This window comes from Mustela nigripes, chromosome 8 (assembly GCF_022355385.1).
Source record: "Mustela nigripes isolate SB6536 chromosome 8, MUSNIG.SB6536, whole genome shotgun sequence".
In the NCBI taxonomy this organism is placed as follows: domain Eukaryota; kingdom Metazoa; phylum Chordata; class Mammalia; order Carnivora; family Mustelidae; genus Mustela; species Mustela nigripes.
The window spans coordinates 65,784,124-65,808,889 of NC_081564.1; the positions used below are offsets into that span (position 1 = coordinate 65,784,124).

Here is a 24,766-nt window from a genome sequence, read left to right on the forward strand (position 1 = left end):
ATGTACTGTTTAATGGGTCTGCTATAAAAGTAAACAGCGGCACTAGCAGGTGTTTCTTATAAATATGTTACATAAATGACTCGATGTCAGCGAGTGGCCAACCACTTGGGAAGAAACTGAGTTTTAAAAAAGGACCATCCTAGTATACTTGAAAAATTTCTGCCAACTTACATCTTGAGTAAATCAAACTCTTAATTAGGGATGCTTTGGAGGGCATTAATACTGTAGGTGACTGAATTATCAAAAAAAGGAACTAGTGTGAAAAATGGTAAGTACCAACAATGATGTAAAGTAACTTACTCAAACTAATGTTAGCTCATTACCCAGTTGTGACTGTTCTGAGTACCGAGGTGTAGTTCTAGAGCTCACACAGTAATGTAGATGGTGATGAAATACAATGAGATGAAATGGACAAATACCAATATGTTCCAAAAGAGAATAAGGTGATTTTAAAAAAAAATAGAGAGAACATAAAATGAGTTAGCCTAGCGTTAACTGTGATATAAGGGGGTCGGTAAATAACTATGTATTTATTAGTATAAAGAAGATGAGATTTAGATGATAGCAAGAAATTTAGCAAAAACTGGTTATAGATCTACTTGAAAATTAGGCCAACAACAGATTATAATCTAATCTCAAACTCAAATGAGAATATAGGTATCAAAGTTCCTATTCTTTAGGGGATGCAATAATTTAAAGAAGGTTCAAAACTAAAATTTCATTGATCAAAACATCAGCTGACACATTTAATATATCGTTAATACTGGCAAGCAGGTATTTTAAATGCCATGCCTTATTTACATTAAGGAAACATCCTAGGCAAAATGATACTGAGCAACCCATAACAGGTTTTCCAAAACAGCCCCCCGCCCCAAGATTGCTAGGATTCCATAGAGGGCAGAATATTCACCTGGTTTGTTCAGAGAAGCTGTAAAGGCCTGTTGTATCCCACTGATCTATCGTATTTGGTGTACTCAGTCCCCAAATTTCAGAGCAAGTGCTGTGCATAAATTGAAAAACAAAAAATTGATGTGAACATGGAAGCATGGTTATTCAAAATACCATGATGTAAAACATGGAAAATGTACAGAATACTTCCTTCACCCAGAAAATATATATGTCGCTTCACTTTTTCACGGGCTTTTCGCGCTGGTTTCTATATTTTCCATATGAAGGAAGCCAATAAAATGGAACATGTGACTCCAGGTAAGTTATGATTATGTTTTTAAAATGTGAACACCAATGCTCTCTAGCTTCATGAAATCACACCTATAATGCCCTTTCCAATTAATTCTACTCACGACAAAGGACTAATACCTATGCCATTAGCCTTACTAAGAGTGATTCATTTTATGATCTAGTTTTTTTAAAAAACTTATCTAAAAATAGATGTCAACTGGTCTTTTCAATACAGGAAAAATTTCACTTAAGTTAGATACATACCCGCAGTTAAGATTTTCACATTATTTTTTTGAGATACTTCTTTATTCAGTTTTGCAAATACTACACAGGAAAAGGAAGTGCCTTCTGAAGTCACTCAAACATAGCCTAACACCTTAAAAGCTTTAATTGCTGTGAGGACTAAAGATATGTGAAAGCACCAAATTCTTGAAAGATGATAGGAGTGTATGAAAAATCAGCTAGGTCTAGTTTTCAAAAATCAGTACACCTACAGGACAGAGACCAGGAAGACCTCAAGGGTTTTCTTCCACATCTCATTCCAGAACATGGGCAGCCCAGAGAAAATTCTACCTGCTTCCCCACCATGACTTTATTTCACAGTCACTTCTCATGGAGAAAGACACATGGGGAAAGGGAAGAAGGGCTTCAAAGGCCATCTGGACTTCTGCCTGTCGACAGGTCTCTGGTCCTAAGTTGTGCTTCTTATAGTTAGAGTCAAAAGGTAATTTCTGAAACAAACTCAAACTCCATGTCTCATATATTACAGAATCACCAAAATTTCAAAGAGGAAAAACCATTTTAAAACAATTTTTAGAAATAAAATCAAATAATTTATTAACTGCTTAAACAAGGTGATGTACACATTGCTAATAAGCTAACTGAGACAACATTTCAAAGGACACTGGTAGAAAGCGCTGTCTTCCGTGGCCTGGTAACAAGCCTGGCAGGGACTGCGGGGCTGCCGGCCTCTTGCAGAGCCAGCAGAGCCGCTGGACCACATTTCATGCCATGCCCTGGGGGCTAAAGCAGCCACACTGGACGGTTTTTACAAATGCATTTGCAGACACTACCCAGCACCCTTTTAAGGTATTTTATAGATTCTCTTGCTTTTTAAGCTGTAGAAATCTTTCAATTCCCAAACAACCAAAGTTGGAAAAAGTCAAGAAACTGGAAGATAATGTAAACTTTTTCTTTTTTCTCCGAAGATGTACTGTAAAAAATCCATGACAGACAGTTTTCTTTCTTTTTTTTTTTTTTAAAGATTTAATTTATTCATCTGGCAGAGAGAGAGACAGAACATTAGCAGGGGGAGCAGCAGGCAGAGGGAGAGGGAGAAGCAGGCCCACCGCTTCAGGGAGGGAGAAGCAGGGAGCCTGATGTGGTACTTGACCCCAGGGTCCTGGAATCATGACCTGAGCCAAAGGCAGATGCTTAACCGACTGAGCCACCTAGGCGCCCCACTTGGTTCTTTTATTTTACTTAAGATATTTATCAAATACCTACTGAAGAAAACACAGAGCACCAAGTTGTCTAAATCACAATAAAATCAACTACATTCTAGAGTGTTATGAATCTGAATTTAAACCTCGAAAGGGAAAGTATACAGCTTACTCTTCATCCTTGAAATGATTAAGAAAAGATTAGATTAGAAGCTATTCTGCTCTTTTAAGAGTTTAATGAAGATCTCACCCAAGTGTTTCTGACACAGACACAGAACCAGAATCTAAAAGAAAGCGCAAAGAGCTTAACCTGGGCTTGAATCAAGCCCTGAAATAAATCAGAAAATAATGAACAGTCGTTTTTCAGAACATGCAGTCAATTTGGAGGCAGGCCGACCTAGATCACTGCACCGCACCCCCCAACTCAGCCACATTCCAACTTCCATCATAAGGTATGGATAAGCCTTAGTCCTACTGTTTACTGTAACATCGCTAATTGGAAGGTTTACTTCAAAATATTAAATTTGCTTCTAGCTAGTAAAATTTTTCCTTGTTTATATAAGAAATCAATTCATATAATAATTTATGTAAGAATTAATTTATAACAAAACACACAAAGCACCTGGAATAAAAGTATGTATAAATGTGTCAAAACTACACAAAGAAACATTTTAATTATTACTAAAGGACATAAAGGCAAAGTAACCAAAGAGAAAAGCATCTATCTTCCTATTCAGGAAGGTATCATAGTGATGTCAATTCCGCCAAAGTAAAATCTCAGACAAAATTACTCCAAATATAACATACCAAACTAAGTAAGAATGACAAGAAAAATTCAACAAAGAAGAGTAGAGAATGGCCCTACCAAATTCTGAAACACGTTACAAATTCTCAGTAGAAACAGTATGTAGTTAGCAAGAGGACACAAACAAAACAGAGGTCCTACCTGTAGGGCAGCCTCAATTAAGCAAACCTTCCTTCAGGTAAAAATGACAGCCCCTGAACAAGATATAATAAAATCAACCACGTGAAAACAGTGGAGAGAGACCAAAAGGACAAAAGTCAAAAGGAAGTCAACCTTTGAAAGGGGGCAACTCTACTGGATGAGCTGCATTTAGGTGGCTTTGTAACTAAGCACAGCGCACAGTGTGAGCTAGGCAGGACATCTAGACCTTAAGCAGAGAACGAACTGCAATTTTACCTACGGGCACAAATAATCAGAGAATGGATATGGGGCTCCAAGAATGGCTGGCAAGAGAAGGGGGAAAATCTGGTAAAGAAGGAACCACAGGGGGATAAATAGCAAAATATGAGTATGAACTCTGCCCAAATCCCTGGCTGACCTCTCAACTACAAATGTGGGAGAGACATACCACCTGCTGAAAACTAGCACTCAGGCATCTAAAAGAACCAAGTCCTGAAATCCCAGCTGTTGTTTACATCAGAGGCAAACCAGAGTTTGAGGCCAACTGAAACAAACTGCTGGAACAAAAATCAACTCTTCAGAGGAAGATAACAGAATTTAGAGTCTCTACAATGTTTCATCCCAAATATCCAAGTACAAAAGCACGAATTACTAAACATATCAAGAAACAGGAAAATGTTAGCTCCTAGTCAACAGAAAGAACAGCCAGTAGAAACAAATCCCCCCAATGAACCAACAGACAAGGATTTTAAAGTAACTACTATGAATACGCACATGGACTTAATGAACGATGGCAATCTCAGCTGATTAGTGGAAACTATAAAAATGAATCAAATGTAAATTCTAGAACTGAAAATTAAAAAATCAGAAATTAAAAAGTTGACCTAATGGTTGGGGAAGACAGAAAAGTCAGTCTGAAGATGAGTCAAGAGAAATCACCTAATCAGAAGAAACAAAGTGAAAAAGTGTGAATAACAAAATGAACAATCTCAATAACAACAATGTGCAGTTGGAGAGGAAGCAAGAACAAACCAGAACCAATGTCTGAAACAGTAATGGCTGAAACATTGTCAACCTCAGCTGAAACTAAACTCATACTTCAAAGAAACTCAGTTAATACCAAGCAGTTTAAATACAAAGAAAATCACACTTGGGCATATCATTGTCAAAATAGTAAAGCCAAAAGGTGAAAAGAAAATCTTCAAAGTGGGGAGAACTACAAAAACTCTTGGCACAAAGGACTCCATCTAAACCCAAGACTTGAATAAGCTTTAGCATGGCTTCTTGGAGCCTAAGGTCAAGTCCCTGGTAGGATCCAGACCCTTTTGAGTTCCTGTGGGGGATGGGGGAGAGGTCAAGATGGCCCAAAGAATTTACCATTTGTTCCTGCCAACACCTGTCAATATAGACCCCTGACCTCCTTTTCTTAGAGCATTTATTTTAAAAACTTGTACTTGTAAATCCTTCTCCAGACTCTGTGTCTCCTACAGCCCAAGAGTCTTTCTCAAGAACCTGAAATCTAGGGGCGCCTGGGGGGCTCAGTGCGTTAAGCCTCTGCCTTCGGCTCTCTGCTCAGCGGGGAGCCTGCTTCCCCCTCTATCTCTGCCTGCTGCTCTGCCCACTTATGACCTCTCTCTGTCAAATAAATAAATAAAATCTTTAAAAAAAAAAAAAAAGAACCTGAAATCTATTCCTTCGAAATGTAATCAGTCATAGAAAGGTCAGATCTGTTTCCCAGACTGCCCTCAGAGGGAGGGTAGAGGCCTAACTTGGAGAAATACCATTTAGCAGACACATATGGCCCAATCACACTGATACTGACCAATCCTCTTACCCCCTTTCTTTTTTGGCTAATTTTTCACTCTCCTGACTCTGCTCAAGCCTCTACTCATTCCCCCAGCTCCACCCTCACCTTCTCCCAGTTAACCTCTATGCAAACTGAAAATGAGCTCAGCTCTTCTACCACCGTGATTACTGAATAAAGTCTGTTTTTAACCAACTTTATTTTTTTTTAAAGATTTTATTTATTTATTTGATAGAGATTACAAGTAGTCAGAGAGGCAGGCAGAGAGAGAGGAGGAAGCAGGTTCCCTGTTTTTACCAACTTTAATCAATATCTGGCTTTACCTTTCACAGCAGTAAGACAGAACAATCTACATATGTAGAGGAATGAACACATGAGCAACAATGTCTCAACAGAAATAGTACAAGCCAGAAGACAATGGAACACCTTTAAAGAGCTGAAGGGGGGGGGGGAACAAACTCAACCTAAAATCTATATCCAATAAGAAATATCCTTCACATAAGTCAAAACAAAGCCATGTTCAGGAAAACAAACACTGAGAATTAATTTGTAGCAAACTCTGCCCAAAGAAATGCTGAAGGAAAAGTTCTTCAGGGTAAAAAGAAACAGCAACAGATGAAAACTCTAAAGTCACTGAAAAAAAATTAAGAGAACTAGAAAGTATTAAGTATGCAGGTAAATGTAAAAGACAGTATCTTTTTCTTAATTTCTACAAAAAGAAGGAGATGGCCAATTATAGCTAAAATGATAACTCTAAAAGTATTTAGATACAATTTGTATGACAACAGCCAATAGAAACAAAAGGAGGTGTTAAAAACTGCTACACTGTTGCAAAGTTAAGGATTCATAGAGTCATCTGGCAAGCAACCTCTGCCCAAAAAAAGGAGGGACACAGCAAAAAAAAAGCTTACAGAAAATTAAAATGAAACACTAAAAAATAATTAACCCCAAAGCTAGGAAAGAAAAGGAGGAAGAAAAATCAGATGGCAAAAGAAAACAATAAAGTGTAAAGAGTAAAACAAAGGTAAGTTCAACCACGTTAATAATAACATTATACATAAATACACTACATATTCCAGTAAGTGGTAGAGACTTGTCAGAATGAATACAAGATGTAAAACAGTTCCAAAAAAGATGTACTTCAAGCATAATATATTTATTAGCTGAAAATATAAGAATGGAAATACACAGTTCATATAAGCAATAACCTTAATAAAACCCAATACCAGAAACAATAAGGCTTTAAGACTATTACCAGAGATAAAGAGACATTTCCTAAGAAAGTCAATTCATCAGAAAATATTAACCATCCAGTATACATCTAAAAATACAGCTTCAAAAGACATTAAACAAAAGCTAACAGAGCTAAAGGAAGAAATGAATACATCAATAATCAGAAACTTCAGTAACTCTTTGAATAGTTAGACTGCAAACAAAACAAAACAAAACCATGTATCACAGAAGAGCTGTACAATACTATTAACCACTCAACCTGACATAAACAGAATCCTTTTCAAGTATACAGGGAACATTAAGAAAAAGAGAAAATATATTGGGGCCATAAAAAAAGGGTCAATAAATTTTAAAACTCTGAATTCTTACAGATTATGTTCCTTGGCCAGAAGACAATTAAATTAGAAACCAATGACTGAAAGATTCTTTAAAAAATCCCAAATATTTAGAAATTAACAACACATTTCTAAGTAACTCATGGGTCAAAGAAGAAATCACAAAATAAATACGGAAACACTTTACATGATAATGAATCTACAGTATAAGAAGCTGGGGAAGGGGTGCTAAATCTAAACCAGTGCTTAAAGGAAAATTTATTGCTTAACAACTATGTCAGAAGAAAGACTTTAATGACTTGACAATGATATGATTTCTTATTAACATTGTACTGGAGGTCCTAGCCAATGTAATATGGCAAGAAAAAACAAAAACAAAAACAAAAAAAACAAAATACTGGTAAGGGAAGAAATGAAATAACTTTTTTTGAAAAAAGCCAAACTCAAAGAAAGAGAGAGTAGAATGTTGTTTAACAGACCCTTGCAGGTAGGAAAAACCGGCATATGCTGGTCAAAGAATACAAACTTTCAGCTATACAATGAATAAATTCTGGGGAGCTAATGTATAACATGGTGACTATAACTAACAATACTATAGTATGTACTGGAAAGTTGTTAAAAGAATAGATCTCAAAAAGTTCTCTCTCCCCACACAGAAAAGGTTATATGACAGGATGGAGATGTTAACTAACTTTACTGTGGTAATCATTTTGCAATATATGCATATCAAATCATCACACTGTACATGTTAAATTTACATATTATATTGGCAATAATCTCAAGAAAGCTGTAACAAAAGCCCTGCTTTTTTGGACAATAATATAATTGTTTATATAGAAAATCACTGAAGCAACTTCTTGAATTCATCAGTATATTTAGCAATGCTCAGGCTATAACAACAACTTATAAGAATCCATTACATTTCTATATACTAGCAATAAACAATTCAAAAATTAAAATTTTAAACTGCATTTACGATAGTGTCAAAAAACCAAAATATTTAGACAAAAGGTTTAAATTAAGATATGTAAGGCCTGTATACACTAACATCTAAAAACTGTGCTGAAAGATATTAAATATACATAAGTATACAAAGAGATACACTGTATCTAAAGATTACACGACTTAAGATTTCCATCTTCCCTAATAATATTTGGTCTATTTTTTTTTTCCAAATCCATTGCAATCATGATTTCAGCAAGGTATTTTTGTAACAACTGACAAGCTGATTAGAAATACAAAGGATCCTGAATAGCAAAACAATCTTGAAAAAGAAGAATTAACACAGATGAGATGTATTTATCAGAAATACTTAGCTGGCTAAAAGAAGCTGAACATAAAAGACTAGGAACTGAATGATTCCATTCACTTGAAGTTCTAGAAGGGGAAAAAAATTCAAAGCAAAAAAAAAAAAAAATTCAAACAGTGATTGCCTCAAAAACCTTTAAGAAAGAGTAGGTAAGAATGTTCTGGATGATAAAAATGTTCTACTATCTTGATACACTGTAAATGTATTTGTCAAATATCACTGAATAAGATGATATTTGAGCACTCACAATTTAGGTACTTTGCCATTTGGAAACTGTACCTAAAAAAAACTAACAACAACAACAACAACAAAAACCAAGGGGAAAAACAAAACAAAAGAACTCAACAATTAAAACTCAGAATGGAAATCAGCAACAAAAAAATATTCATATAGTAATTCAGTATATGATAAGGCTCTCTATGAGCTGATAGGGAAAAATCTCTAAAAATCATATTAAGTGAAAAACGTGAGCACAGTTTTTATAGTAAACTACTCTCTTAAAAAAATAGAAATATCCACGTATATGTGTATGAGTCAGGAAACACACACATACACACACACCATGAACAGAGGTTATTATCTGAGGTGAGGAGGAGGAGGGACAGAAGACTTTTCAATACAAGTCAAGTCATCTTGACATTTCTATAAAAAGATAGGCTTCTAACCTTAGATAACTAAGCATAATAAGTACAGACTGTTATTTCCCATTCTGCGTCATTTCAACTCACTTTGGCCATTACTGTAGGAGACAATAAAGTGCCAGCCAGAGTCCTTCCTGTTCATTCTCTTCTGACACAATGTCTTCTCTCTCTACCACAGGGCTTCGGAACCCATTTTCTTCCACACTCATTTATGTCAACAGTCCCCTCCTAGTCCACCTTTTGACTTAACTTCTAATTCTTTAGGTATGCCTACCAAACCAGGTCAATTTTTAAGACCTAACAATCTAGGGGACTTGAATCAGGAAGTTTTAATCACCCCTTCTTCCTAAAACACTGATTTTCTATAACCACATTTTATTTTGCCCATAAGACCCAGACCTCCCAAAGATGTCTATATACCTACCGACTAGCAACAAGGTACTGATGACTAAGTATTTTTAGAGCATAAAAACTGGATCACAATACTAATCACACTAAAACATCTATTTCAAGTAACAGTGCAGAAAATGGATCTCTCAGGTTTTCAAGTTTGCCAATAAGGAATGGCAAGTTACAATTTCAAGTATGGAGAGTTTCTAAGAAATATTAAAAGAAACAAATGCAGGAAAAATGTTAAAGAAATAGCACTGATTTTAACAACTATATAAAAGATCTTGTGTACATTCCCTAGTCCAATAAATCTAGAATGTCACCTATTTAAAATAAATTATTGTGTTAATATAAAAGAAAAAACTTCTAATTTTATTTACAAGATGCACCCCAAAGTGAATATATGCTCTTAGAATCAGTGAAATATATAGTAACAATTACATTCATGTGTTACCTACTACATGTCAGGTACTGTGTGTGACTTTTTATATCATGGACCTTTATAATAACCTGCAAGCTATGTATTATTATTTCATTTTAAATTTAGGAAAACTCAGTCTCAGAGGGAAAATAAAATAATCTTACCAAGCAAGGTCATACACCTAACAAGTGCAGGGCCAGGATCCGAATCCACTTCTTATCAAACAATGCTTTCTACTCTGCCAAGAGCTTTCTGAGCTTTTACTTCAACACCAACTACACCTGCATTTTTATGACTAACGCCTAGGGATCCATGGGCACCTCAAATATAGTACTTTCAAGGGTCTGTCTGGCTCCTACAATAACTTTTTAAGTTACATTTTTATTGTGAGAAAACAGTAACTTACATAACCACATATCTTGGGTCACTGGGTAAGCGCCAGTCTTTACTGCTTCATCACAGTGGTGTCTGGGCTTGTGTCTGTTACAAACACCTCAGCACCAAGGGTAAGTGCAGAGACTGACTTAACGTGGATATGATGACATCACACCAGAAATGCCAAATGATATCAGGCCCAATATATCTTTTTAATATTTTATTTATTTTTTTGTCAGAGAGAGAGAGTGCACAAGCAGGGTGAGTGGCAGGCAGAAGGAGAAGCAGGTTCCCCTTTGGGCAAGGAGCCTCATGTGAGACTCGATCCCGGAACTCTGATCATGACTTGAGCTGAAGGCATATGCTCAACGGACAGAGCCACGCAGGCACCCCAGGGTGTGTGCTATTTAAATTATGTTTCATAGTAGTTGTAGAGAAAAGAAGTAGGAGAATTTAGCAAGACAGGACACAGAAAATCATTATTAATAAAGAAAAACAGCATTTGTTAAATTGACATTAGAATTTTCTTGGTTACAGGGCTCAGTATAAATTAGCCTTTTTTGATAAGCTTAAAATTTACACTAAATTAGGTTTCTTTGTTTTTTTATTTATCTGAGAGAGAGAGAGAGAGAGAACGCACAAGAGAATACAAGCAGAGGGAATGGCAGAGGGAGAGGGACAAGCAGGGTCCTCACTGAGCAGGGAGCCTGGCCCAGACAAGGGGCTTGATCCCAGGACCCTGAGATCATGACCTGAGTCAAAGGCAGACGTTTAACTGACTGAACCACCCAGATGCCTCACTAAATTATGTTTCTACATATTTAAACACTATTAAGGGAAGCCACAAGAAATGTCTGTTCATTACTTAAATGTGAAAAGCATCTACCTGTGCAACATCCAACTGTTTACAAGTAGTAACAGAGGATAGGTCTGAGAAGGCTAAACTTGGTGAAATCAACAATATTTCCCAAAGAAAGTACTGAATTTTATTATTATTATTAATATTATGACAGCACTATTCCAAACACTAAGCTCCACAGTTCAATTTGTTTGACCATCTGATTTCAGGACATTCTAAAAACTCCTGAGTACTAAAAAATACCATGTTAATGGTTGAAAACATGAACCTGTCTCATAAATTCTGCCCGATCAAAGCTTGATACTGTTCACTAATGCAATTAACACAGAATATTGCAAACATATGTTGAAACAGAATGTAACAGACCATAAATCATCTGCAATGCTGTCCCTGCATCGACACGCAGACAGTTGAGCAAGCATGTCCATGCAAGAATCTGGTGCCAAGTCCTGCAGGTCTTTGTAGGGAACACAATTTCTTATTTTTTTTTTTAAGATTTTATTTATTTATTTGACAGATAGAGACCAGAAGTGGGCAGAGAGGCAGGCAGGGAGAGAGAGGGGGGGAAGCAGGCTCCGAGAGGGAAGCAGGCTCCTGTGAGCAGAGAGCCTGATGTGGGGCTTGATCCCAGGACCCTGAGATCATGGACCTGAACCGAAGGCAGGGGAACACAATTTCTTACAGGCAGATTACCCCCTATCAACTGTGTAACCTTCTTGCTTATACTGATTGAATTGTAAAAAAAAAAAAAAAAAAAAATGGGGGGAAAGAGGTTAAAACAGCTATTAAAATCAGGATATTAAAGTGCTGAAAAATTTGTGTGGCATACAATGTATTGGTGATCACTGGACTAGCCAGATGATTAGCTAGTAAACCTAGTAGAAATTCTTGTAGAATTTCCCTAGTCATCACTGTTATTATTAATATCAATAAAATTAACGCATCAAAGCTTTTCTTCATCTAAGAATAAGCTGACCTTTGAAAACTGAAGTTAAAATTTTAAGTCTAGTATACAATTTACCAACTCTATACACGCAGAGGTTATTTTCTACATGCACCTACATTAACATTTTGTACATTTTTCAAAATGACACTATGTTTGTTAATACACTGTCTGCATTAAGGACATGTATATTTATTCCTATACTTGGTATCAGAACACAAAAGAGAAGCGATGAAAACTAACTTCAAGATTTTGATGGCTCATACTACAGATTCCTATAAACTATTAAGTGAGTTTTACTGTTCTTGCCATATCTGCATGATTTACCACAGTTCAACTACTACTGTCAAGTAATAAACCTTACGCTGTTTTACCAATTTATTATTTTTCAATACCTTTTGTCTAAAGAGTGTATTTCTTCTACTAGACAGGAGTAAGAATCCAGCTTGTCACGGTGAAAAAGGTTATAAGGCATGCTGAATACTGAGTAAAATTAAAGGGGTTAACAAATTAGCAGAATGGTATCAACAAAGGAAACTTCACTCGAGGTTCCAGCTCTTGATTACAGATGTACTCAAGAAACATGGCCCTCCACGGAACGACCTGTAACTACCCATCTGTAATTACCTCTCCTTAGAACACAACACCCCTTTCATTTCATATACGACTAGCAAGGACTAACATTTATATTCTAAACAGCTCAGAAATCAAGAACTGATCATTGCAATAAAAAAAAAAAAAGACCACGTGTCTCTATCATTACGCATACTGTATCGGTCTGTGTACTTCATCACCACTATATAGCTAAGGGGTGGGAAGTAGAAAAAAAAGAAAATGCCCACCCCCAGATTAAGTTTTTTCATTTTTGTTTTTGTTTTTTTGTCTTCCTTCTATCAGAAGCTTTAGGAACAACCTTGTCCTTAACAAATTAGCAAAGGGCCCAAATGAACAATTAAGAAATTTTCATTGGCTACAGAAAACTTTAAAAATTGGCAACACTTAGGGGTGCCTTAATTAAGCATCCGACTCTTAATTTCAGCTCAGGTCATGATCTCAGGGATGGAGAAATTGAGCCCTGCATCTGGGTCCGCACTCATCGCAGACAGAGTCTGCTTGAAGATTCTCTCCCTATGCTCTTCCCCACCATGCGCGTGCGCACGTTCTCTCTCAAATAAACCTTAAAAAAAAAAAAAAAAGAAGAAAAAAATCGGCATTTATTTTAAGCATTTGCTATGTACCTGGCCTATTCATTGTGCTTCCCATATACTACCTGATTTATACTCTTACCAACCCTATTAAGTGACTTAACATTACTAGTACTTTCAAACAAAGAAATAAATGTGAGCAGTTAAATAACTCAAAAGGTCACAGAGCTACTGAAGTAAGAGCCAGGACTTACCCCATTTCTGGCTGGCTTAAGAGCCTAAGATACTACTTTTCAGAATGATGGTGTAAATGAATGGTTTCAGACTTTTATATGAGTACTTACTGACTTTATTTTCTCTTCTGTATTCTTAATACTCTGGCATTTGGGACCCTGATGGGAAGGTTGTCCCTCCCAGGGCGAATTCCTAGAGATAGCAAGAGGCTCCCTGGGGAGTGCACCTTTCTCACATAAAAACCAACCACTCTAGAACCCATACCTTTAACTAAACATCATGCCAATATTCCTCCTGCCATAAATCACCCTAGAGTTAGGTACTCAACAAGTAGCAATGACCCCTAGTCCAGAGCCTGCTGAAATTAAACTACCCAATCCAATCTCTCAGCATTATCTACCTGGCATGGCCTGTTCCTTCCCTGGAAAATTCCAATAAAGGTTCTGCGCTGTGCTTGGTCTTGCCCCTCTATTTATTGACCCATCTTATTTTTTGATACATTAAAATTTAAGTTGCAGATTCTTCAGATCTATAGGCACTTAAACATGCATGTATTAACTAGAATTCATTGGTCACTTTTGGGTTTTGTTTTTAAGGTAAAATCTACATAACATGAAGCAAACTTTAATAGGGCCATCTTGTTTTAGGATAACATTGCATTAATGTGGTTGTCAACCCCCAACCCTGTCAAGAAATCCACCCAGAAAACCCATGATGCCCTTTTATCAGTCAATTCCGGCCGGCCCTCCTCCCATCCTCAGAGGCAATCATGGATCTGGTTTTTTTTTCACCATGTTTAATCTCTTTTAGAACTTCATATAAATAGAACCATACACTATATTCTCCTTGGGATCTGGCTTTTTTGACTCAGCATAATGATCCTGAGAGTCACCCATGTGACAGTGGGCCATTCTTTTTGGTGCTAAATTTTCCATTACACAAACAGACCACAATTTGTTTAGTCATTTTTTCACCAGTGGACACCTGACCTGTTGCCAGATCTGGGGTATGATGAATAAAGCTGCTGTGAGCATTCAAGTAAGTGCATGCCTTTTTGTGGACACATGTTCTGTCTTGGGTAAATACCTAGAAGTGAAATTCTTAGAGGTTATTGGGTAGATGCATGTTTAGTTTTAGACAGACCTTTTCTCCCAAGTGGAAAGCCCCATTTTATATTCCCTCCTTCAATATATTAAAGCTTTTGGTTGTTCCACAGCCTCCCCAACATTTGGTGTGGTCAGTTTCCTTAATTATAGCCATTCTGGTGGCTGTGCAGTGGTATTTCATAGTGGTTTCAATTTGCATTTTCATGATGACTAACAATATTGCACACTTTCCATTTGTTTACTGGCCCTTGGTGTATCTTCTTTTGTGAAGTATCTAAATGTTTTCCCCATTTTTAAAATTAATTTTTACTACTGAGTTCCAGAGATTCTTAAAAGAAAAAAAAAAAAAGATTTTATTTATTCATCAGAGAGAGGGAGCACAAGCAGAGGGAGAAGCAGGCTCCCCACTGAGCAGAGAGTCCAATGTAGGACTCAACCCCAGGACCCCCGGGATCATGACCACAGCCAAAGGCAGCCACTCAACCAACTGAGCCATCCCGGCGCCTCCAGAAATTCTTTATAAATTCTGGATACAATCCTTCTGTCAGAAATGTTTTACAAATATTTTCTTCTATTTTGTGATTTGCTTATTCATTTCTTAATAATGTTTTTTGAGGAGATCCTTTTACTATTAATGAAGTCTAACTTACCAAATTCTTCTTATTGCTTTCTATATAAAAACCACAATAACCTTTGCCTATCCCCAACTCACAAATATATTCTCCTATACAGGCTTTTAGATGAGAACTACGATCCATCTGGAACTGATTTTTTCTGAGTGGTGGAAGGTGGCATCAAAGTTCATTCTTCTACATGGATATCCAGTTCTTTCAGCATTATATGTTGAAAAGACTTTCCTGTCCCTATTGGATTACATTGGCATCGCTGTCAAAAACTAAGTAACCTTATCTCTGGGGTTATCTATTCTATCCCATTTATCTGTTTTTTGGGTTTTTTTTTTTTAATAGTTTCTGCTTTTTGTATTTACTGAATGACTGAAATTCTTTTTTTTTTTAATTTTTAAAAAATATTTTATTTATTTGTGAGAGAGAGAGAGATCGAGCGCGTGCGTGTGCACAAGCAGGCAGGGTGGCAGGCAGAGGCAGAGAGAAAAGCAGGCTCCCCACTGAGCAAGGAGCCCAATGTGGGACTCGATTCCAAAACTCTGGGATAATGATCTGAGCCGAAGGCAGGTCATGAGGCACCCAGGAGTCCCGGTCTATCGGTTTGTTTTTATGCCAGAACCACACGGTACTGTGGCTTCATGGAAAGTCTTGAAGTCAGGTAATTTAAGTCCTCTTTGTTTTTCCTTCTCAAGACTGCTTTAGATATTCTAGGCCCTGTGCATTTCCATGTAAATTTTAGGGTAAGTCTGCACCCTTTCACAAAATAAATAAAGTTTTTAAGGAGATTCATTTGGATCAGACTAAATTATAAGAAACTAACTTAATATTACTGGGTGTTCCAACTCATAAACATATCTGTCAATTTATTGCACAGGAGTTCCAATACGTAGGTCATCTCAGGGCTGGTCTCTGTCAGTCTCCTTTTCAGACAGGGTCACATTTTCTTTATTCTTCATGTTGAGTAATTTGGGGCTGTATGTTAGACATTGTGAATGGGATGTGACAGAGATGCTAGATTCTGTTTTGTTTCTCCAGTAAGAGTTACTGTTTTTGTTTTGGCAGGCAATTAATTTGTTTGCACTTAAACTGCTAATTCTGTCTTTGAACAATTCTAATCCATTTTTTACCTTTAGCTAGGCGGCACTAAGTCTACCCAACATATGTGTGGGTTCAGGGGTCAGTCTAGTGATTTTGGTGAAGGTCTTAAGCAGAATCTGGAACTTGCACTCTGTTCTGTAGCTCTTTCCTTGCTAGGATTTTCCCCTCATTCTTCAGCCACTGTGGTTGTCCCAAACTCAAATCTGTGGTTTTTTAGGACAGAAAAAGTGGATTTTGGAATGAAATTTTAGCTACCTCGCACATTCTGCATGGATAAAGAAGTTTATTAAAAACATAAAATTCACCTTTTCTTCTAAGAGTCAAATCTCCTTCAAAAGAGGTCTACTTTTGTTTATTCTCTAGCTCCCTGTTTTTCTTTTTATCTTGTGCAGTTTATAACTATTATCGAGGGAGTGTCATTCTGGTAAAAGCGTATCTGTCTATATAAGAATTCTCTCTCCATTCACCTTTAATTTCCCTCATCAGGGTTTTGAAATTTCAGTGTAGAAATCTTGTCTTTAAAAAAAAAAAGTATTTTAAATTTTTAATAGTTTTTTTATTTAATTATTTTAATTAACATATAATGTATTACTTGCCCCAGGGGTACAGGTCTGTGAATCATCAGGCTTACACATTTCACAGCACTCACCATAACACATACCCTCCCCAACATCCATAACTCAATCATCCTCTCCCCACCCTCTAATCCCCCCAACAACCCTCAGTTAGTTTTGTGAGATTGAGTCTCTTGTTGTTTGTCTTCCTCCCGATCCCATCACTACTTCTAAGTTTGATACTATTCACAGCACGTTTCTCTTAATATCACTTCCCTATTTATGAAAAAAAGGACTTTTAGACACTGGACCTATAAAGTGCAATCTTGCTAATAAATTTAATCATTTGCTTTAGATGGTTTTGTAGATTGCTTTTAAAAGGTCTCTTACACAATGCTATCTACAAAAAGCAAGAGTTTTGACCCAATCTTTCAGATATTTATGCTTTTACATTTCATATTCCACTGGCTAGGTCCTCCACTAAAATAATGAAGACACAAGAGTGGACATCCTTGTCCTCTACTGATCTCAGGAAAAAACACTATTTTATGATTGTCTTAGCTGTTAATTTTTCTTAAATGTCTTTTATTAGACTGAGAAAATCTCTTTACATTTCTAGTTTGCTGCACTGTTTATCATGAATGGATGAATTACTTTTGGCCAAATGAGGTGATCTTATGGTTTTTCTCCTTTGTTAGTACAGTAAATTACACTAATTTTTGAAATTTGTAAATTAACCTTGCATTTTTGAGATAAATCTCACCTGTGATGTATCCTTGTATATATTTAATATACTGCTGGAGTTTATTTTATTAGCAAATTTTTTCATCTATGTTCATGACAAATATTAATCTCTAAATTATGTGTGCCATCTTTGCCAGGTTTGGGCATTGGGTTTATGTTGGCCTCATAAAAGAACGTTTTTCCTGAATTTCTGTAAGACTGATGTTATTTCTTGCTCAAATGCTTGAAATTACCAGAAAAGCTACCTGGACCAGTAGTTTTCTTTGTGGTAAAGCTTTTAATTATGAATTCAGTTTCCTTTTTTTGAAGATTTTATTTATTCTTCTGAGAGGGAGTGAGCATGAGTAGGGGGGGAAGTGGGGGCTGAGGGAAAAGCAGACTTTCTGCTGAGCAGGGAGCTGGACATGGGGCTTGATCCTAGGATCCTGGGATCACGAGCAGAGCCTAAGGCAGACACTCAACCAACTGAGTCACCCAGGCACCCCTAAATTCAGTTTATTTAATTGATAAAGAGCTATCCTAATTTACCACTTCTAGCATCAGCTAGGATAACATATTTTTTAAGAAAGCAATTGCATGAAGTTATTTAAAATATTGCATGAAGTTATTTAAAATATATGCATATGATGCTTTTAATGTCTGTAGGACCTAGGACATTACATTTCTTTCTTTCTTTCTTTCTTTCTTTTTAAGATTTATTCATTAGAGAGGGAAAGAGAGCGCACACAAGCAGGGGGAAGAGGGAGAGGGGGAAGCAGACCCCCCGTTGAGCTGGGAGCCTGACATGGGGCTCAACCCCAGGATCTGGCCAAAGGCAGACATCGAACTATCTGAGCCACTCAGGAGCCCCAGACAATTTCATTTCTAACAGAGGTAATTTATGCTTATGGTCTCTATCATGTTCTTTCTCACCATTAGTCTAAGAGAGGTGTACCAACTTATCGATCTTTCTAAGAACCAGCTTTTGGCATTGATAATTATCTCTATTGTTTCTCTTCTTCCCTTCCACTTACTTTCCATTTTCTTTGGCTTTTGTTTCTACTTTCCTACATGAAGTCTTAGGTAAGTTTTCTGATACAGTTAAAGCTATAAATTTCCCTTCAAGCACTGTTTCAGCTACATCCCACATATCTGATAAGCTGTAATTTCATTATCACTTAGTTTGAATTATATTCTAATTTCTCTCATGGCTTTCTTCGAAGTAACCCATGGGTCAAAGAATTGTGTTAATCTTCAATTTTTAATAGATGTTTTATTGGTATTGATTTCTAATTTTGTTCTGTTTTTGGGGGGAGAACATACTCTGTTGATTTCAATCTTTTAAAATTTATTGAGACTTGTGCCCTGCAAATAATCTTTCCTGGTGTTCTTACCATGAGTACTTGAAAAGACTGTATTATACAGATATTAGATTTAGTAATCTATAAATATCAAGTCAGTGGATAACAGTGTAATCTAGATCGTCTATGCTGTAACTGACTTCTTGGGCCTAGCCTAACCCAACTCTTCAAATCCGTGGATTTGTGATTTTGATCCATTAATTCTTCCAAGTTTTACTACACCTATTTTAAAGCTTTTTTTTTAAGCAAGTACACATTTATGACGTTTTGATGTCAGCACTTCAGAGATGTCATTTTACAATATACGTACCAGCACTAAGCCCTTACACATATTACATCACTTAACCTTCCAACAAACCACAAATCAGGCATTGCCCTCCCCACCAGACAAATGAGGTAGTGGAAGCAGAGAGGCAAATGCAGCCGACAAGTGGCCTGGAGAGGCTGCATTCTTAATTACCAACGCTATTCTGCCTCTTACCCATTTATTAAAAAGAAACAATAAAAACATAGTAAGTCAAAACTAAAACAGTAACTTTGGTATAATATCCCAGATAAGTAAAACCTTCATAGCATGTGCTTAATTATAAAAATTAGTGATTTTTATGAGTTCATTTTCTCAGGAAAAAAAATTTTTTTAAAGGATTCATTCATTCATTTGTCAGAGATAGAGAGAGAGAAGAAGCAGGGGGAGCAGCAAGCTCTCCGCTGAGCAAAGAGCCCAATGTGGGACTGACCCCAGGACCCTGGGATCATGACCCGATCTGAAGACAGCTGCTTAACCAAGAGCCACTCAAGTATCCCGGGGGGGGGGGGGGAATTCTTAAGTAAACCACCACAGCCATTCCCATAGAAAAATAGGAGGAGACAACAGAATCCCTATGGTCAGAGTCCTATAAGGATAAAACTGATACTCTTAATTCTTCTTTGGTTTGGTTTAGCTTTTCTTAGAAGCAGAATGACCAAGTAAGAACTGAAAAAATACTTCACCTTTACCTCTATTTTATACTGAAAACACTACCTTGTGACCTTGCTAGATGTTCCAACTGCCTTTAAAAAACATCTCTCACACAAATAAAGTAGTTCCTACCATTGAAGTCCCCTACAATTGATTTTAAATATCAATTCTAGGGTTGCCTGGGTGGCTCTGTCAGTTAAGGTTCAGACTCTTAATTTTTGGCTCAGGTCATGATTTCAGGGTTGTGTGACTGAGCCCTGCATCTGGGTCTGTGATCAGCAGGAAGTCTGCTTGAGATTCTCCCTCTCCTTCTGCCCCTCCCCAAAGCCCCTCACACTCACTCACTCCTACTCTCAACTATATAAATAAATCCTTAAAAATTTGAAAAAATAAAATCAATTCTAAAAATAGTTGCTCAAAATATTTCAAGTCCACCCAAAAACAAACTTTTCACTTGCCAAAAAAAAGCCTAATAATAAAAGAGGCTCAGAATATTTTAATAATGTAGCTAATGGGTTTTCTACATTTATTTTAATATTTTGTTTTTAACAATTAAAAGTGTATCCTAAATGACAAAAAAAGATCCTAATGGAAAAATCTAACTAGGGACGCCTGGGTGGCTCAGTCAGTTAAGCGTCTGCCTTCGGCTCAGGTCATGATCCCAGGGTCCTGGGACCGCGCCCCATGTTGGGCTCTCTGCTCAGCAGGGAGTCTGCTTCTCCCTCTCCCTCTGCTCTTCCACCTGCTTGTGCTCACTCTCATTCTCTCTCTTTCAAATAAATAAATAATATTTTTTTAAAAAATCTATCATTCCAATCTTTTAAATTAAATAAAATAAGAAGAGCAATACAGAATAGAATTCTGTAAAAACTCAACTTTCTAAGTCATACATTTTTGTGGTGCTTGTTTTTGGTTGTAAAGAAAGAATTTTAATCTGATAATTTTAAAAATTAGCATCCTATAAAATAAAAATCAACTCACATTTGTGTAACACTTTAAAGCTGACAATGTTTTTACATGAAGTTATAATGTATAGGTAATATACACAGACAAATGTATTTTTATAACTTAATGCAAATTATACACAGCATTACATAAAAACAATGAGGAAAAAATTCCCTCAATTTCTTAAATTACTTTTCATTTTAAGTTTTTGTTCAGTATCAAACTCTGAACTTTCACACTGTCCTTAGGACAAACCTAGCCTTCCTTCACCTGCTCTCCTGCACTGGCCTAGCAAACTTGGAAGTAAACCAAGTCAGGGAGAAATTATATCTTCCTACAAGCATATAAAGTCCTACAAATAAAGCAAAGTTCATAAAAGAAAAAAGTGTGGGAGGAGGGAGTTAACCAAAGTCTTACATAGTTCTTTTTTTTAATTATTAAGATTTTATTTATGCATTTGGCAGGCAGAGAGAGAGGAAGGGAAGCAGGCTCCCTGCTGAGCAGAGCCCGCATGGGGCTAGAAGTAGGGGGTGGGTTTATCACAGCCCTAGCTGTCTTGTGGAATCCCGTCTGCAAGTTCTGCATCTGAACGGTCCACTGCTCCTCAGTTCTGAATGCAGGTTACTTGCAATCTACTGATCTCAGGTTTGGGGGTCTCTGAATAAACACTGTGTAAGTTCCCATTTGAACCTTCTGTTAGAATTCTACTTCCAGGTAAGATACAAGAAGGTCATAGCAGGCTACTGTTACTGTTGCAACAACTAGAGGAAAAAAAGATATCCCCACCACCACCACCAAAAAAAAAAAAAAAAAAGCAAAATGACAGAATAGCTGCTGAAGTAACCAGATCAGGATGAATCAAAGTTGTAACTAGGAATGGGGCACCTGGGTGACTCAGTCAGTTAAGCCTCTGCCTTGGGCTCAGGTCATGATCCCAGGATCCCAGGATGCAGACCCATGTCTGCCCCTCCCCCTGCGTATGTTCTCCCTCAAATAAATAAAATCACTCACAAGGAGGATGAGGAATATATTCTCGGTGAACTGAGGACTGCCTGTCATTCCCTTTCCAGGGCTCATATGCAGATTCAAGGAACAGGATGTGGGTCGGGCTTGGTCTGGGAAGAGAAACTCTACTGAAGAAAATAACAGAAGTTTGAACAATCACAGGAGTCTCCTTCCTCAAAGATGGTTGCCAGGTTGTAAAGCTGCAATCCATAGGAGGCTCAAGAGTCAAATTCAAACCATGGAAAGGACAGAAGTGAATCTCCCACCGTGTTTGGGGCAGTAAGTGATAAAGGCCTACCAGGGGGCCTCTCACAATCCCAGGGGAGCCCTATTCGAGAAGGTATGAGACAGTGGTACACTGAAGCCCAAGAAATGGCAACTGAGCCCCAGTCCTGTTCAATCCCCACTGAGATTCAGAGGATCAGCCCCTCTATCCACCAGACAGAGGAAAGGTCAAACACTTTTTGGGGGAAAGCATCATCTGCAGCACTTGTCATTCCCTCTTACACAATATATGCCATACCATCAAAATTACACAGCACATGAAAGGCAGAGAAATGTGATCATTAAAAGACTGAACAGACCATGATAGAAGCAGGCCGACAGATACTAGAGTTGGCAGATGGACTTTAAAATAACTATTATAAATATACTAAAGAAAATTCAGGAAAACAGAAATGGAGGAAGAATTTCAAATGAGAGCTGGAACCTACAATATCAAAGGAGCATGCTAAAACAGAAAAACACAGGATTTTAAATTAAGAACTCACTGAATGTGTTTAACAGCAGACTAAACACAGCATAAAAGAGGATCCGTAAATGCAAAGTTAAGTCAAAAGAAAATATCCAAACTGAACAAGGAAGGAAAAATAAAAGAATGAAAAGAACAGAAGATAAGAAACATGTGGTATCCAGTCATTTTAGCCTAAGTACCGGGGAGGAGTTAAAACCAGACTTCAGGGTAGCCTAACCCAGTGTTTTACTATTACTTTCCATCTCTGCGGTCCATGTGGGGTGCTTTCTATTTCAGGCCCTTAGATGGTGGTACATTTACTTGTGAATCACTAGTGGGGACCACAGAGGCCCAGAAACACTCTACCGCAAGACAGGAAAGAGAAGGAGTAAACAGTATGGTTAAATGTTGTCCCCAATAATTACAATCCTCCCAGAATGTGGTTAGTAACACAGAAACGGTCTGGGCAAGCTGGAATGGATCCAGATAAAACTGGAAACAGACCAAAGATGCTAGCAAAACAAAAGATGGCTGTAATTTCTTAAATGCCTATTAGATTAGCTAGGTTGAGGAATGTATTCTTTAAGCCAAGACAGTACATTAATGGGGCAAGAGAAGTGGAGAGGATGCTTAGCGCCTCAGGTGTGAAACACCACATTTACAAAGATTAATGAATTTGGATTCAATTCAGTAATTCTATGAAGAGACAGAAGTCCTACAGCAGGCTGTCTTTGCTGATAAGGTAAATGATTAAAAATGTCCTATGTAAGAATATGTCCTCTACACAGAAGGGCTCTCAATCCCAGCATCCTGCAGCAGAAGTGTCCTCAAAACACCTGACAGTAAATGTAGGTACCAGATAAAGGTTAAGGGTCTGGCAAAGCACCTTTCAAACTGGTTTCACCGGGCCCTACAGCGCACCAGAAGTGCTTTCACAACTGACACAGGGAATGCACAGAAAATGACAAGTTGGAGCCTGAGGCTGATAGAAGGGAGCTGTGACCATGATTTCAACGTTCTCATTTGCAGCTATAAAATGTTTCCAGTTTGGATTTTATGAATAAATGCTGTACATCTAAATAAACCACGTTCTACCTAATGCAATGTCGCCTGGCAGAAACTCTTCCCAAGCATAGACAATACAATTTAATGCCTACAATTTAAGTCCTCCTAGAGAAACTGGAAGGGGAACGAACATACGGAGTATCTGTAACTATTTCAAATAAATCACATTCTCGATTACAGTGCTTCACAATTCACACACCAAATTTACATTATTTCAAAGGACCCAAAAGTAGTACTGAGAAAATCCTGAGGCGGTACCTACCACCCCTTTTCACAGATTACGAAATAGTAAAATGCAGTCACATGTCTCAGGATCCACATTCACCCAAGACTGAAGCAGACTCAAAAACAGGTGACCAAACTGCAAATTCAGAGTTCTCTCACATTCTTTCTTTCATGCGCACAAGCGCTCTCTCTCTCTCTCTCTCTCTCACACACTCACACACACACACACAGATACTGGTAAATTTTATATATCCATCTATGAACGAGGGACAGAGGATTATTCTTACTCCCTTCTGAAAAATGAAAAGGAACTAGTTTAAGAAGAATTGAAGGATACCACTGCTTGAGTTTAAAAAGACTTCTCTTTAATTCTTCCTGCATTATACAGAAAAGTAAAAGGGGAAGAATATGAACTTAGAAATAAAAGTTGACAATCCACATTTATTTAAGTACTCTTATGTTTAAAACTTTAGAAGATGGAAAACAAAACCAAAAATCAGTAACAGCATTAAAAAGAAACATATTATCCTGAAAGGATACGTAAGAAGCAGATAACACAATGACTTCTGACGAAAGAAAGTGGGCAAGGACTGGGCACACTACGGGAGGGGAGACATTTGTCACGTATCACATGTGGGTGAATTCTCAACATGTATACATGCTACTTTTTGTTTTTAAGGAATATACTTTTTGAGGGAAAATACAGATATAAATGTATATGTTTCTAAAAGAATGTTAATAGAATGAAAACATAACTGTCCTTTAACAGAAAAATTGACTTCAAAGGGTAAAAAAAGTAAAAATAAGAATAGTTCAAGTATTGCCCAAAAGTCCAATTTAAACGTTTAAATTAAATGTGCTAGCTATAAAAGTAAAAAACACTTTCATATATATGTACACATATTAAGAAAACCTATAGGACATTCCTGATAATCCATAAATAATTACTATTAACAATTTGGTGTATTCTCTCTAAAGATTCATGATTCATGGTTAAGTGTTAACATTTTTAGAAGTATGCTTTATCAAGTTAAGAAAATTCCTATTTCTAATTTGTTTAACATGAATAAATATGGAATTTTATAATAATCTCCTTCTAGAGGGCATGGGGATGGCTCTGTCAGTTAAGATT

The 24,766-nt window shown here is 37.0% G+C and overlaps 1 protein-coding gene across 3 annotated transcripts in view; it reads right to left on the reverse strand.

Moving 5' to 3' along the window:
* The window catches only part of SMAD2 (SMAD family member 2), a 74,068-nt gene that overhangs the window by 23,138 nt on the left and 26,164 nt on the right, over positions 1 to 24,766 (reverse strand). For 2 of the 3 annotated variants that reach the window (XM_059409613.1, XM_059409612.1), the window contains exon 3: positions 911 to 1,000. The exons of the other annotated variant lie outside the window; for it this stretch is intronic. In XM_059409613.1, coding sequence (XP_059265596.1) covers positions 911 to 1,000 — 90 coding nt within the window. The remainder of the gene's footprint in view (positions 1 to 910; positions 1,001 to 24,766) is intronic. 3 annotated transcript variants of the gene reach the window in all.